The following is a 14,806-nucleotide window of genomic DNA, read 5'->3' as shown; positions in this document are numbered from 1 at the left end:
GCAAAATATGATCAGAGAGAAACTCCCCGCTGCAGGGAAAGGGTGATGGATTTTCCGGACAGTGGTGTCTCGTGGCTGATTTCACGTTGTTGCCTGTTCTGTGCTCTGCTACATTCCCTCCATGTTACACCAAACCCTCAGTAAAGTCTGATACACAATCCACTTTGTGGTTGTGGTATTTGGGGGCAATAAAGACATCTGGAAGGTGGTCAATGTGAAGAAATGTAATCTGGAAAGGGATAGTCATCCCAGGGACAAGTGAGGTAGCAGAAATAAGCAGAAGCAGGAAATCAGAAAGCAACTATACTCCAATAAAAATTAATTAAAAAAAATCAGAATGACGGTTGCTAGCATAAATGTGACCCCTGAGAATGCTCAGATAGGCTGATATGAATAATAGCACACTCGTTTTACCAGCCTGATATATCAATTCCCATCACCTCTATTTCATTTTTTCCAATTAGTTGCTCAAATACCTACATGCTCTTATTGAATTGACAGACCCGTGACTCCCTCTCCTATAAAATTGCCCCAGAATTTCGAGGCTAACTCAATCCCAAAGGAGCTGGTCCTGCTTCCAAATATCAGGTAGAGAGAATTTCAAAGCCTGGTGTGTCCACTAGTGTGGTTTGACACCCCGCAGTCTAGCTGTTGAAGATGGGTCCTACGTGTATGACGGACGAAAACCTGCAGTGCCCTCTTTGGTTTATAGCCCAGTCTGCTGAGAGGCGCTCGAGCTAAGCTCACTGGTCCACATTCACATGCCCAGTCGTTCTGTCCAAACAGTACAGCCAGGTTGGCTGTGCTCAGAGGGACAGGACGGCCTCGGCCATACCAGCCGGCCCCCTGAATCCTCACGTCCTTGAATGAGGACATGAATCCTCATGTCCTTGATCATCATCAGCTAAGACTCTCCCTCCTTCCTGGGGAGTTTGTCTTTGGGACCCGTATCACTCAGAACCCTAGCAGGAAAGAGATGCACACCCAAAGCATTAAATGACGAGGGTTTAATGAAAGAATATTTACAGACGTTGGGCAGGGTTAAGGGAAACGAAAGGGGTTGGCAAAATACCCATGGACGGGCAACAGGGTGAGTGCATTACCACTTGGGCCTGAAGCAACAAGGGGAAGGGGTGTTGGAAGCTGTAGCGGTGGGAGAGGAGTCCCCCAACAAAAGCCATGGCCACAGGTAGACAATCAAAGTGCAAGCCAGTGAGAAGAGAATATATACCTTGATTTCTCACCTTCTGCCCTCTAATCTCCTATGCCATCAGCAAAGAACAGAAGCTAAAGGACAGGGGACTCTGGGTGATATCCTTCATATATATTAGCAAACTAGAGCAAATGAAAACTAACCAGTACAGTGCACCCCTACTACCACTCAGCATGCATCGTGGATGGGGAAAATATATATGTCCCCAACATAGGGGAAATATCAATTCCCATCAACAACCGCATTGTCTGAGGCTGCTATCAGTTTAGTTCCACTCCCCCCAGAACTTCCATTGTAACGTATCCACCTCTAGGTGAGGGAATGAAACGATTCCTATAAAGCATAGCTGCTAGAGTCCCCTCTTCTATGGCTGCTCAGGAGGCCTAGGCTGACAAGCACAGTGTCATTCTTCTGCCACCCATTCCATATCCCCTCTACCTTCTGGCAGTCCCTCCACTGCTGGAGTCTTTTATCCAGTGGAACAACCCAAATCTTCCTTCACAGAGCATCCAAATTCTTGGTGCCCTGTCTTTTTTGGTTGCCGGTTTCCACAGATCCCCACCCCCTCAGAGAACTTGACAAGGCCTTGAAGGCCTCACCTGGAAGCATTTTTGAACACTCAGGAGAGAACAGGTGCCCTAGGACAGCACTAGTCATGCTACGGTCGTAGGACGGATATTATCAGCACCACTGGGGAGTTTGCTAGGAATCTAAATGCATGCCCCCACCCCAGACCTACAGAGTAGGACATGGGACGAGGAATAACGAGAGATCCCCCAGTGAATCCCTGGGTTCCAGAGCTAGTCCTCCTTGCCCTCATTGTGGAGCAATACCCTTTCTTCTGAGATACTGGAATAAATCACCCTGACCGCACCCTTCTCCACCTCCTGGTCCAAGGTGAAGAGACCCAAATGGCTACAGGATGATCTCAGTTTCCAATTTAACAAACCCATAACTATGTTCCCCGGTGGAAATATTTCTTATCTGTTACTAGGAATTTCCAAACCCACCAAGTCCAAGGTCACAGGATGGAAAACAAAAATTCTATAACCGGGTTATTAGGTATCATGGTGAGAGGAATCACTCTCGCTTCCAACCCTTGGTTCCCAGACTAGCATCATCCAGCTCAAGGGAAGATGCCAACGTATATTGGTCTCTGGTTTAAGGTGAATACTGCATCCTGTAGGTCAGCCACCATACCTGAGCCTTCCACAGGCCATTCTAAATTTCACTCAAGCCAACTGCTTCTGGGTGATGAGGCATGTGGTAAACCAGTGAATTTCCTGGACATGAACCCACAGCTGCACTTCCTTCACAAATGAGTTCTCAGGGACTTCCCTGGCAGTCCAGTGGTTAAGACTTCGCCTTCCAATGCAGGAGGTGTGGGTTCGATCCCTGGTCGGGGAGCTAAGATCCCACATGCCTCGGGGCCGAAAAACCAAAACATAGAACAGAAGCAATATTGTAACAAATTCAATAAAGACTTTAAAAATGTTCCACATCAAAAAAAACTTTAAAAAACAAACAAACAAGAAACAAATGGGTTGTCTGGTTGAAGGTCACATTTGTGAGATACGCTGAGATGAATGAAACACCACAAACGGTGAGGAGGGTAGAGGTAGCTAATCCGTATGCAGAATACGAATCTATTCCCACCACCCTCCATGATGGAAGGGGTCCAGTGTAATCAACTTGCCAGTGGTGGCTGGCCTGTCTCGCACGACCCATCCCTGGGGAAGGATGCCATGTATCAGGGGCTGGGCATTGGCTTCATCCTGGACAGGGTGCATGCCCAGAAGTGATGGAAACCAACCAGGTGAGCCTTAGTGAAGGAAAGCCCATGTTGTTAAAACCATGTACAGCCTCCATCCCTTCCACTACGGACACTGTTCACAGTACCACTGAGAACACACCAGAGTAGAGAGGGGAAGGCATCCCCAGGTTGGGTCATTGTGTCCACCTGATTATTGACAGCCTTCTCTGCAATGGATACCGTCCCCTGCATCGGCAGGCGGACTCTCAACCACTGCGCCACCAGGGAAGCCCTGCAATGGATACCTTTTGATAGGCATTTAGGTGGCACATGAATATCTTCACATCCAGGGCTCCTTCAAAGACATCCTTCTACATACGTCTCCTCAAGACTGCCTTGAGTCCTCTCTTCCAATCTTACTGCAGTTGGGTCAGCACTCTGATTCTCCTACTGGGGAAAGTCAGAAGCCCCCGACAGCATCTTTATCTGCCACAGACACTTCCTGTACCATTGGGTCTGCTGGGTCTTAAGGCTCAATTGGTCAGGTAGCTTTCGTCACAGCCTGAACCGTTCTAGAGCCCTTGATTGCTCTGGGTCCCATTCTGAACCAGCAGCCTTATGACGTACCCGGTAAATGCAGCAGAGTGGCACACACAAATGTGCTCCACATTGCCTCAAAACCCCAAAGAGGCCCATCATCCATGGAGCCTCTTTCTTCATGATGGATGATGCAAGGAAAAGCAAGGTTTCTCACCTACGAGGGAATATCCCAACATGCCCCCGACTGCTGGAACCCTAGAAAGTTCTCCAATATGGCAGGCTCCTGGACTTCCATAGGGGTTTTCTCTCACCCTCTGGCAAGCATGTGCCATGTGTGGTCCTTGCTACTTCACCAGAGCCGGTTAGCATAATGTCATCTATATAATAGACACTCATGAAGTTCTGTGGGTTGTTAAGGTGATCAGGGCCCCTACAATACAACAGAGAGAAGGAAAATGGCAAATCCCTGAGGTAATGCAATTAGGGGGTACCACTGTCCCCTGCCCGATGAAGGTGAACTCTTTTTTATTACCTTTATTTTTTTTTCCCTAAAGTAAAAATTCAGTTTATTCATCTGTTTACGACACAGTACTCGGACGGCAAAGTGTTTCACATCATAGATTTCACTTCCAACTCCTTGGAATGTTCATTTCTTTGACTATAAAGAGAGACTAGATCGGAAAGCCAGGTAATGCTTAGGCAACTGAACTAAGGATGGAGCGGGTGGGGTGGGCAGTGCTAACGTCATCCTCCCAGGGATGGGCACGAGGGGACTGTTAGCCACAGGCTGATTGTGTAGAACTGTTAGCTGGGAGCACGGAGCAGCCATCCTGGACGCTCGGGCCATCGCGGGCTTCAGTCATCCTCACCACACAGGTACAGCAGCGCTTTCTGGTAGTCGCCTTTGGTGTCTTGCTGAATGCAATAGTACAGGGACTTGCCATACTTTTTCTTGAATTCAGATCTAATTTTCAACATGTCCACTTCACTGTGGGAGATCATGATTCTAATCAGGACCTTATCGTGAGCGCCCTTGCCCTTCATGGAGTCGTACAGTCTGTCAGCAAAATACAGGGGCTTGGTCTGAATGCACTGGACTCGGTTCAGGAAGGCATTTTCCAGGTCTCCTCTGACCTCCTTCTTGATGCTCTCCAGCATGTCATAAGGGCTGTAGCTCTTGCACCTTTCAAATACTTTCTGGAGGTGGCACACGCCCCGCTCGGTCATGATGCTGATCCACTTGGGAACATTAGTTCCTCTCCTCTCCTGCCAGCATCATAGAGATCCCAGGCATCTTGGTCAGTCAGTTCATAATCAATGACATAGCCGTCCTCTGCTCTTTGACCCTTCGCGAGGGCAATCATCAGCTTGCGGAAGTCACCAGATGTGTCGGAAATGGTATCCTTCTCCAGATCGGTCTTGTACATTTCCCTGTAGACTCTGTTGATTTCCTGTAGCTCCTGGTTGGTCCTTGAGCAGATGATCTCAATGAGGGAGTTCTCATCGGTCCCCAGCCCCTTCATGGAGGCTTTCAGATCGCAAGCGTCATACTGAGCAGGTGTTTTCAATAGGCCCAAAATCACTGTCTCCAGGTGGCTGGCCAAGGCTGACTTCAGTACTGATGCAAGTTCCTTTTTGGTCCTTCTCTGGTAGGCGAAGGCGATATTCTGTCTCTGTTCATTGCTGCGGTTGGTCAAAATGTTAATGATGGTGACCTCATCCACACTTTTAGTCTTGATGGCCGTTTCAATGTTCAGAGCATACTGCTCAGCATCAAAGTTGGTGTACGCTTTGACTGACCCATATGCACTTGGAGGTGTGGAGTGATCACCCTCCAAGCTGAGCTTGCAGAGAATTTCATGAACGGTAGACATTTTGAAAGAAGCTGGGCCGGGTGCAGTGCCCTGCGAGCGTCCCCAGATGCAGAGCCTATTATCTTTATTGATTGGGATGCAGTAGAAAGTATTTTCTGGTACAGTGGTTCTCAAACTCTTTAGCGTGCATTGGAATCACCTGGAAAGCTTGTTCTGACACAACTTCTGGACCCCAATCCTAGAATTTTTAATTCAGTTGATCTTGTTGTCAGTCTTTTGTCAGTCGAAGTCCTATAAATTGTTTTCTGGGTTTTTTTTTAATTTATTATTTTTTTTTATTTAAGTATAGTCGATTTACAATGTTGTGTTAATTTCTGGTGTACAGCAAAGTGGAAGTCCTGTAATTTGTATTTTTAACACGTTCCGGGGCTTCCCTGGTGGCGCAGTGGTTGCGCGTCCGCCTGCCGATGCAGGGGAACCGGGTTCGCGCCCCGGTCCGGGAGGATCCCACGTGCCGCGGAGCGGCTGGGCCCGTGAGCCGTGGCCGCTGAGCCTGTGCGTCCGGAGCCTGTGCTCCGCAACGGGAGAGGCCACAACAGAGGGAGGCCCGCATACCACAAAAAAATTTAAAAAAAAATAAATAAATAAACATGTTCCAAGGTCCTTGCCTTAGCTAAGAGACGTTATTAACACACGCAATTACCTGGCATCGTACAGTTACCTGGCAGCGCAGCTCTGCAAGCCAGGCCTCGGACCAGACCCTTAGCCACCTGTGTCCTGTGGCTGAGTGAAGCCATTTTACTACTGCGTGCATGCCTTCAGCTCCTCTACCTGACACTGCAGTTATAAATTCAAGATTTGGAGTTTATCCTCCTCTTTATGTAAACTCTCCAGGGCGATCAAGAGCAGCCCAGCCATCCTAGAATCCACGTAACCATCAATATTCCCATAGCAACTCAGTGCCAATGACGCTTCTCCTAATGCTTTACTTGCAACCTGCGCTCCATCCTATGCCACCATTGATAAGATTCTGATAATTGTGACAGCATGACACGCCACAGACTATTAATGTCCCACCTCCCCCAGTAAGGAGGTTCCCCTGTGCTCATCAGATATGCAGGAAAAAAAATTCCAGAATTTTATTTTCGGAGTCTGTTTCCTGACCCCACTCCTGGTACCAATGGCTTTATTAGTCAGGAAGCAATTGAAGAGGGTTTGATTGATTGAAGAGGGTTTAATTTAGGGACTATTTTCAAAAATGTAGGCAGGCTTAAGAAAACCAGCAAAGGATGGTGAATAGTTCGGGACTGGTGACGATGAGAAGCCGTTACCACCCCTTGCTTGGGGAGGCAACTGTGGTACCAGAAATAAGCAAGGGTTGTTGAGCCATAGGTAGGCAGGGGGACACTGGGACAGAGCCACCCAAACCCTAGCCCGGCAGGGAAAGAGCAAGGAGCATAAATATTCCTGCTTTCTTTCTCCGCCTACGTCCCACTCTCTGCTTGTGCCTCCTTTACCCGGTTCCAACCAGAAGCCAGAGGGTGTGAGCCTGGGTGACGTCATCCATGGAGGTCATCCTCCTTCCAGGACACAGCAGCGTAGGGAAGCATGACAAGTAGATCTGGAGGAACAGAGAGAGAATAACCTACACTGAGCCCTGGATGCTCTTCCCTGCCAACAGATCTCAGGCATGGCCCAACGAGTGCCCCAAAACCAGCTCTCTAACTTTGAGTACTTCAGCAAGGGGATCAGAGTGTCTGTCACCGATGCCCCTTGGGCTTCTTACAAAGTCTGGCCCACTATCTCTCCTCCCTTCTGCACCAAGGATGGGCTGACCTTGCTAAGTTCTTTTGTACTCCCTTCTCCAAGAAAAGGAGTGCCCTCTGGCCCTAATACAATAATTAAGAGGGACCACAGAACTCAGAAGCCTTCAGCCTAACTACACAGAGAAGCAGCTGGTTGATACATGCCTGCCCCCCCCCCCATAATTATACTCTGTAGTATCAGCCAGCCCCATTTCATAACAGTCAGCCCATCAAATGGGGAAATGTTGGGTTTCACCCTGAAGGTAGAATGGGGGCTCTGGCTTCCTGTGAATATATACTAAGGAAAAAATGATCCCAGAGGGCTAAAAGATGGGATGACACCCAGCAGGCTGGAATTTGGGCTAGATAAGCAGTGCTTCAATGACCATTCTTATGCACATGATTTTTTTCCTTCTCTTAGATTAACAAATACAGCTCTAAGATAATTTGAAAGAAGAGCTTCGTGTTGAGCTCATAGCTGTGAAACAGGGAACTCCTTGATACAATGCCACACACATTTATGAGCAGCTACTGTTTAATGGGGGGTTTGGACACAAAGATGAGTCAAGCACAGCCCTGCTCTTAAGAAGCTCACTTCCATGGGTCAAAATCAAAGTTCCAACCACTGTTCCACAATTTGCCAGCCTCAATGTTAAATTTCATGAGGTTGATAGTGGTACTGTGGTAATGTAAGAAAATATCCCTGTGCACAAAGTGAGAGGGTAGCATTGACATACATACACTACCAAATATCAAATAGATAGCTAGTGGGAAGCAGCCGCATAGCACAGGGAGATCAGCTCGGTGCTTTGTGACCACCTAGAGGGGTGGGATAGGGAGGCTGGGAGGGAGACGCAAGAGGGAGGAGATATGGGGATATATGTATACATATAGCTGCTTCACTATGTTATACAGTAGAAACTAGCACAATATTGTAAAGCAATTATACTCCAATAAAGATGTAAAAAATAAATAAATAAACAGATAAATAAATAAAATAAACTTTTTTAAAAAAAGAAAATATCCCTGTGCTAAGAATACACTCGGAAGTATTTAAGGATAAAGGACCATAATATATGTAAATTACCCTTAAATGGTACAGAAAAACTAGTCTGAGTATATATACATTTACCTATATCATATTGGAGAGTATAAACATATGTGCATGTAAAGAGAGAGCACAAATAACACAGCAAACGGGGTAAAATGTTAACACTAGTTAAATATGGCCAGAGACTTCTGGTGTGGTCTTTATATGGTGTTCTTTATACTATCCTAATTCTTGCAAGTTTTCTGTAAGTTTGAAATTATTTCCAAATAAAAAGATTTGTTTTAATGGTAATAAAATGTTACCATTTCTCAAAAAAGCCCCACAAAACACCACAATTTGCCAGGCTGAGAAAAGTGTTGCCCTAGAAGTTCGAAGTTGCAGAATCCAGCCTCAGCTCCGCTACTCACCAGCTATGCAAAATGAACAAGTCTCTTCGTTTATACAAAAACTATCAGAGACAGCGGGGGGTGGGGGGGGTGGTCCAGAGATGGAGGTAAAGAAGCAACAGTGCCCTTAGGCTTCGGAAATAGGCAGGCTTTCCCTGGGATCCAGGCCCCGGAGGGCTCAGCACATCACAAACATACACACACAAATGAATATATTCAAGAGCACGCGGGCCCCTCTCCCCTTGGGACTCATCCTGATGCGGCCCCACCTGTATCCTACGTAACCTCTCAAGAGTAATACTGCCCAGGCCCCAGGGGAACGCTTCTTCACACCTCTGGGCTGCGTCCTCAAAATAAAAGTGCGCAAGTGAATGTCACACAGCCGTGTGGTGGGTCACTGCCAGCGCTGGCGATGGGGGCGTCCTCCCTCCTGCGAGGGGGCGGGGGAGTGAAAGCACCTTGGTAAGAGAAGAGACTGATTAGGTCACTCAATACTTCCTCCTAGCACGGATGCAACTGATTCTTGCCCCAACCTGTGTCATTTTTCAGTCCTACCCAAAATGCATTTTCTTGATTGTTTTCCAATTTGTGGTTCTGGCAAGGGATTCACAACAGCTGCACATGGCAATTAGGGCACATTTTGCAATGTTAACTAATTCATATTAATTTAAATATACATAAGTCTCGACATAACATAAATGGAGCGTGATACTAATTCTTCACTTTGGCAACCAGATGGACACTGAACACTAGGATTATGAATAGTTTTATTTTTATAAAAAGCACTTAATAGGATTTAATCGAATTAAAAAAAATAAATTTAAACACTTCAACTTGATTTAAATAAGCTTGATATGAAATGCTGAGGTTTTTAAATTATAATTTGTATCTTGCCTTTTCATTTTAATAGATAATTTTGAATGTCAAAGAAAAATAACTGGAAATGAATATAAATTTTTCAATTTTTAACATTTAAGGTGTTGATGAAAATATTTACATTTCATATATTTTGAGTATAACTCAATTTACTTTGTAATCATTTACATTAGTCAGTCAATAAAACCCAAATTATGTGAAAAGCTTGATTAAGATAGGATAATTAGTGATTCTAATGAAATTAAGGCAAGAAAAACTTAGAAAATAAAATTTTATTTTAAAAATATTGATATAGCAATTCATGAATTTGTACATCTTTAACGCTCATTCCAACATCACCAGCCCATCAACACTCTTCAAGTGCAATGATAATTATATTCATTTATATTTGATATTTTGCCAGTTTTCAATCATATAAAAACCATAGCTTTGCAAATATTTTTGTTTTGTAATTATGAAAATGTGTATTCCAAGGTAGGAGAATAGAGAGTATTTAAAAGTTTGTAGCTTCACTTGTATCCCTTAAATATTGAGACATAAGTGGGTCTCCATGTGTATTCTTGGCCAAGCAGGGGTGGACTTATGAATACAACATAATCCCTGTCCCCAATAATCTCCCAGATATTCGTTTATTTATTTAACAAGTATATATTGAGTGCCTACTCTGTGCTAGGTAGGCACCGTGCTAGGTAATGAAGAACTTTCCATGAGCAAAAGCTGACTCTGCCCCCAGGAGCTTAAAATCTAATGAAGATAGACATTGCTCAAAAATCACAGACAGCAATAGTGTATTCATCTCTGGGATCAAGTCCTCTGTAGACACAGAGATGTTCCATCCAGATCCCGCTTCAAGAAAGGTCTTATTGTGCCAGCTTTTGTGTGCTGTTGGCAGACAGCCTCAAAATAAGACTGGCCCCAGTCTTATTTAGTTTCTCTCTAAGAGCAGAAAAAAACCAAAGCCAAACAGACAAAACAGACCCTTCAGGCAACCATCATTTGTAACCATCTCCCACAGATCGGTAGTTCTTTGAGTAACTTTCTGCCTCTCCCTCAGCCCTGGGGTATCAGAGAGGACAGAGAGAGAGAGATACACAGAAAACAAACTCTTACTGTGGAATGCAACCCTGCCACATTAATTTTTCTGGGGTTGCTAAAAGGAACATGCTCCCAAATTAAAGAAAGAAAAGAAAAATTTAAATGTAAACACTTTGGAGGTCCATTTTGGTATCGAGATAATTATTAATTATGATACTTAAAATCCTAAAGTTCCCGGACTTCCCTGGGGGCCCAGTGGTTAAGACCCCGCGCTTCCAGTGCAGGGGGCGTGGGTTCGATCCCTGGTCAGGGAACTAGGATCTCACATGCTGAGGGGTGGAGCCAAAAAAAAAAAATCCTAAAGTTCCCTTGTCTTCAAAAACATTATCTTGGCCCAAATCTACCCTCATCCTCAGAATAGCTCTAAATGACATTTTTTAAAAATTAATTAATTTATTTATTTTTGGCTGTGTTGGGTCTTCGTTTCTGTGCGAGGGCTTTCTCTAGTTGTGGCAAGCGGGGGCCACTCCTCATCGCGGTGCACGGGCCTCTATCGCGGCCTCTCTTGTTGCGGAGCAGGGCTCCAGACGCGCAGGCTCAGTAGTTGTGGCTCACAGGCCCAGTAGTTGTGGCTCACAGGCTCCAGACGCGCAGGCTCAGTAGTTGTGGCTCACGGGCCTAGCTGCTCCACAGCATGTGGGATCTTCCCAGACCAGGGCTCGAACCTGTGTCCCCTGCATGTTGTGGCCCACGGGCCTAGCTGCTCCACAGCATGTGGGATCTTCCCAGACCAGGGCTCGAACCTGTGTCCCCTGCATTGGCAGGCGGATTCTCAACCACTGCGCCACCAGGGAAGCCCTCTAAATGGCATTTTAAGGTCAACCAGTGTGAGTGAGCAGGCGCAGGGCAGGGAAGTCCCATGGTGGGAGCAACAAGGCTCCTCTTTCCTTGCTCCCCACCCGCCCAGGGCAAGGGCTCCTGGGCCCTGGTACCCAGTGCCCGCCAGGCCCAGGACAGTGGCACGCCCGTGAGTCCAGCCAGCTTCCTCTGACACCCTCCAGCATAAACTCCAGCAGGCCGCGTCCTGTCAGAAACATCACTGGGCTTGCTCCTCCTGATCAAGTGAAGTTTAAAATGGATTCTATTCTCAGTTGCATAGTCATCCATTTAGATTCAGCATGGGCCACTGGTTAAAACAGGAGGCGTGAATGAAGTATGAATTAATAAGGAAGATACAGTGATAATTACAGCCAATTTGCCTTGGGCTGTTCATCACCAGATCTGTCAGCTCCATCTATTTGATCAAACGTCTCTAGTTCTTAACATACCATTGTTAAAAAGAGAAAATTTGGCCATGAAAAGCATTTTTGTCTATTTCATTACCATTATACACAGGTAGGTTTCAGTGAGCTCGGTTCCCGAACTAAAGACTATTAAATTCACTTCTCATCTGGAGCTGGCAATGGGAATTTCGAGATCGAGGCTGGAAAACAAAGAGGCTCATGCTGCTGAAGGTTAAGGGGAAGTAATCGCTGGAGAAATCCCACGCCAGACCCCCTATTAACATCCACCCTGTGTGTGTCTCAGACTCCAGGGCCAGATCCAGTGGGTTCATCCAGCATCACCAGCCCCTAAGCCCATTAAATGCACAGTGAGGGGATAAGTATGTGATCTCCACAGCTGGCCTCAGCACTCCCTGGTGCCAGCGGGCAAGTGGATTGACAATGACTCTAGATGACTTTTGCCCACGACCCAGGGACCTCTGGTGACGATCTGCCATGTGCAATAGCTCTTTAGGTGTATTTAGGTGAGGAAAACAAGATGGGTCACTCATGTATGCTGACGCCAGGAGATAGAGCTAAGGGAACAATCCCAAACACAAAGAGCAGAGGTGGCCCTGGGAACACAGCCCACAGGAATTCAGAACAAATTCAAGGAAGACTTTGGTCTTCCAAATTCAGAGAATACGTGTTTGGATCAATCTTATCTAGATAGTTGGGCTCTGGGAGACCCTGGTGACTCTACAGTAAGTCCCCTACATACGAACCTTCAAGTTGTGAGCTTTCAAAGATGCAAACGTGCGTTTGCATGTCCAATCACGTTGTTAATTCACGTGTCTGGAGTATATTGTCACGTATGTGCATCCTCTACAAGTGGTTGTGCTTTTGTGCACTTTACTGTGCAGTACTGTATAGAGTACAATAGTACAGTATCTTTATTTCAAGCCCAGGATGTCTGGAAGCAAGTGTAAAAGCAGCAGTATACAGCCGATTGTGTTAGTTGGGCACCTAGGCTAACTTTCTTGGACTTTCGAACAAACTGGACTTACGAACGCACCCTTGGAACGGAACTCATTCGTATGCAGGGGACTTACTGTACAGGATTTGCACTGAAATCAGCAAAGCATTGATGACCATGGCCCCAGAGCGCAGCTTCGTGGAATAAAATCAGCTGTGCAAGACCAGTTCAGCCTCGCAGCACGATGCTTCCCAGCCTGTCTGTGGCAGAGACTACGAGCTGCACCCCACCCCCGAGGATTCATTCTCCCCCTCTTCTTTAGCAATCGAGCTCTGATTTTAAGCAGAGGAAGCAATGTGTTCAGTTAAAAGACTATATTCCCAGCCTTCCTTGCAATGAGGTGTGGTCTTGTGACTATGTTCTTGGCAATAAAACGCAAGAAAAGTGTAGTATGGGGTTCCCAGCAAGGCTGTTCAAAGGGTACCTAACTCACCTAGGAGGAGGGCCCTTCAGCCCTTCATCCCCCCAATCTTCACCTCTTTAATTTTTCTTTCTGCAAGCCTGGAACGTGGGTGTATTGGCTGGAGCTCCAGCAGCTTTTTGCACCATGCAGTGACCTTGAGGTTGAACCCCACGTGCTGAGGATGAGGACCCTGGGTCCCTAATGACACTGTGGAGTTGTCATACAAACTCCAGACTTCCTGGCTCCAAAATGCTTTTAGGTGAGAAAGAAATACCTTAATGTTCCCTAGAATTGATAAACATGCTCCACTCTCAGGTCTTTGCACTGGCTGGACCCTCTGCCTGGAGCACTCTGCACCAGATGTCCATCTGCCTTGATCCCTTGCTTTCTTCAGCTGTCTAGCAAAAAAGCACGAAGAACCCGAGGCACTAAGGCCTTCTCTGACCACCCTGTTTATAACGGCACCCATGTCCCCCATTGTTCCATAGAACCTATCCCCATCTGTCATAGTGTAACCGAAAGTGGGGTCCGGCTGCTAGCCACTCAAAGCCAATGAAGAGGCAAGGTTGGTGGAAAGGAAAGTTGGCTTTACTTTGGATGCTGGGGGTGGGGGTGGAGGGCGCACTCCTGTCCTAAGGCTGACTCCCCCTCAACTGACAATCAGGAGGCAAGAGCTTTTATACACAGAGGGAGGGGGCTACATGCAGAAACAGCTCTGACAGTCATCTTGAAATTGGTCATCGGTGGTCTGACCACCGTCATATTGATGGTTTTAAGTACAGTTATCTTCAGTTCCAGGGTTGGTTTATTTCCATTTCTTTGAGGCCAATGCTCGGAATTGTGGCAGCTTATGTCATGGCTACAGTCTGGTCATCAGGTAGTTAACTTCTCCACCTGGTGTGGGTTTCAGTATCTATAAGACAGCTCACAGGATATGGCTCAGAATATTATCTATAGCCCTTGAGAAGGAACTAAAGGTCCTTGACTATGCTTAATGACTAAACTATTATTATTTGGTCTCCTTTGACTGTTTTCCTTTGTTTCTGCATTTTCTCACTTCTCTGATTAAACTTATCCTTTGGTTAAAGTTTTTCCACAGACAGAGGGCAGGCGGAGGACATGGGGGGCATAGACCATAGGGTCCTGCTCCATTTCAGTAGTACATATCTTTTCCTTGTCCATTTGTTTCCTGTCTATCTCCCTCCACTAGGAAGGAATCATCACAGGGCACAAGGGCATCATAAGTCACAGCTATTCTGTGACTGCTGCACCTCTTGTGCATAGTACGGTGCCTGGCGCAGAGAAGGCACTCAATGACGATTTGGTGAACAAATGAATGAATGAGTAGCGTGATCGAACGGGCAGGCTCCGCAGGCTCAGTCATCCTCCCAGGCCCTGGTGTGGGGTCCATTAGGCCCAAGATGTGTCACTAGGCATCCTCTTCCCCTGTGGTCACCAGGAACCAGGCTGCCTGTCTGCAGTGGGTAGGGCAGAGGAGACGGGGCAAGGCTCACTCTCTTGACTCTGGTGGGCTTGCAAGGGGAGAAAAGCAAGCCCCTGGCCCTTTTCCTGCCCTCTCACAGTTCAGGTGTGTGAACCCTTGACTTGGGGACTCAGCCAAAGGTTCATAAT

At 46.5% G+C, this 14,806-nt stretch overlaps 2 protein-coding genes across 4 annotated transcripts in view; both read right to left on the bottom strand.

Moving 5' to 3' along the window:
* Window positions 1–4,292: 4,292 nt before the first annotated feature.
* On the bottom strand, window positions 4,293–5,505 carry LOC102982495 (annexin A2-like). Its single transcript, XM_055087887.1, is given in 2 exon segments — window positions 4,293–4,774; window positions 4,777–5,505. Coding segments are annotated over 2 exon segments (1,017 nt in total). The 5' UTR covers window positions 5,381–5,505; the 3' UTR covers window positions 4,293–4,361.
* Window positions 5,506–6,471: 966 nt separating this feature from the next.
* FAH (fumarylacetoacetate hydrolase) overlaps window positions 6,472–14,806 on the bottom strand; it is a 50,710-nt gene continuing 42,375 nt past the window's right edge. Inside the window, exon 14 of one of the 3 annotated variants that reach the window (XM_028495646.2) lies at window positions 6,472–6,941. In XM_028495646.2, the coding sequence (XP_028351447.1) occupies window positions 6,880–6,941 (62 nt within the window). In that variant the 3' untranslated portion in view covers window positions 6,472–6,879. Of the gene's footprint in view, window positions 6,942–11,345; window positions 11,660–13,747; window positions 14,650–14,806 lie in introns of those variants that run through there. The other 2 variants (XM_028495645.1, XM_028495647.2) reach the window with 2 other exon arrangements.

This window comes from Physeter macrocephalus, chromosome 11 (assembly GCF_002837175.3).
Source record: "Physeter macrocephalus isolate SW-GA chromosome 11, ASM283717v5, whole genome shotgun sequence".
NCBI lineage: Eukaryota > Metazoa > Chordata > Mammalia > Artiodactyla > Physeteridae > Physeter > Physeter macrocephalus.
The sequence above is the reverse complement of the archived record's forward strand: the minus strand, read 5'-3'. Positions and strand labels throughout refer to the sequence as shown.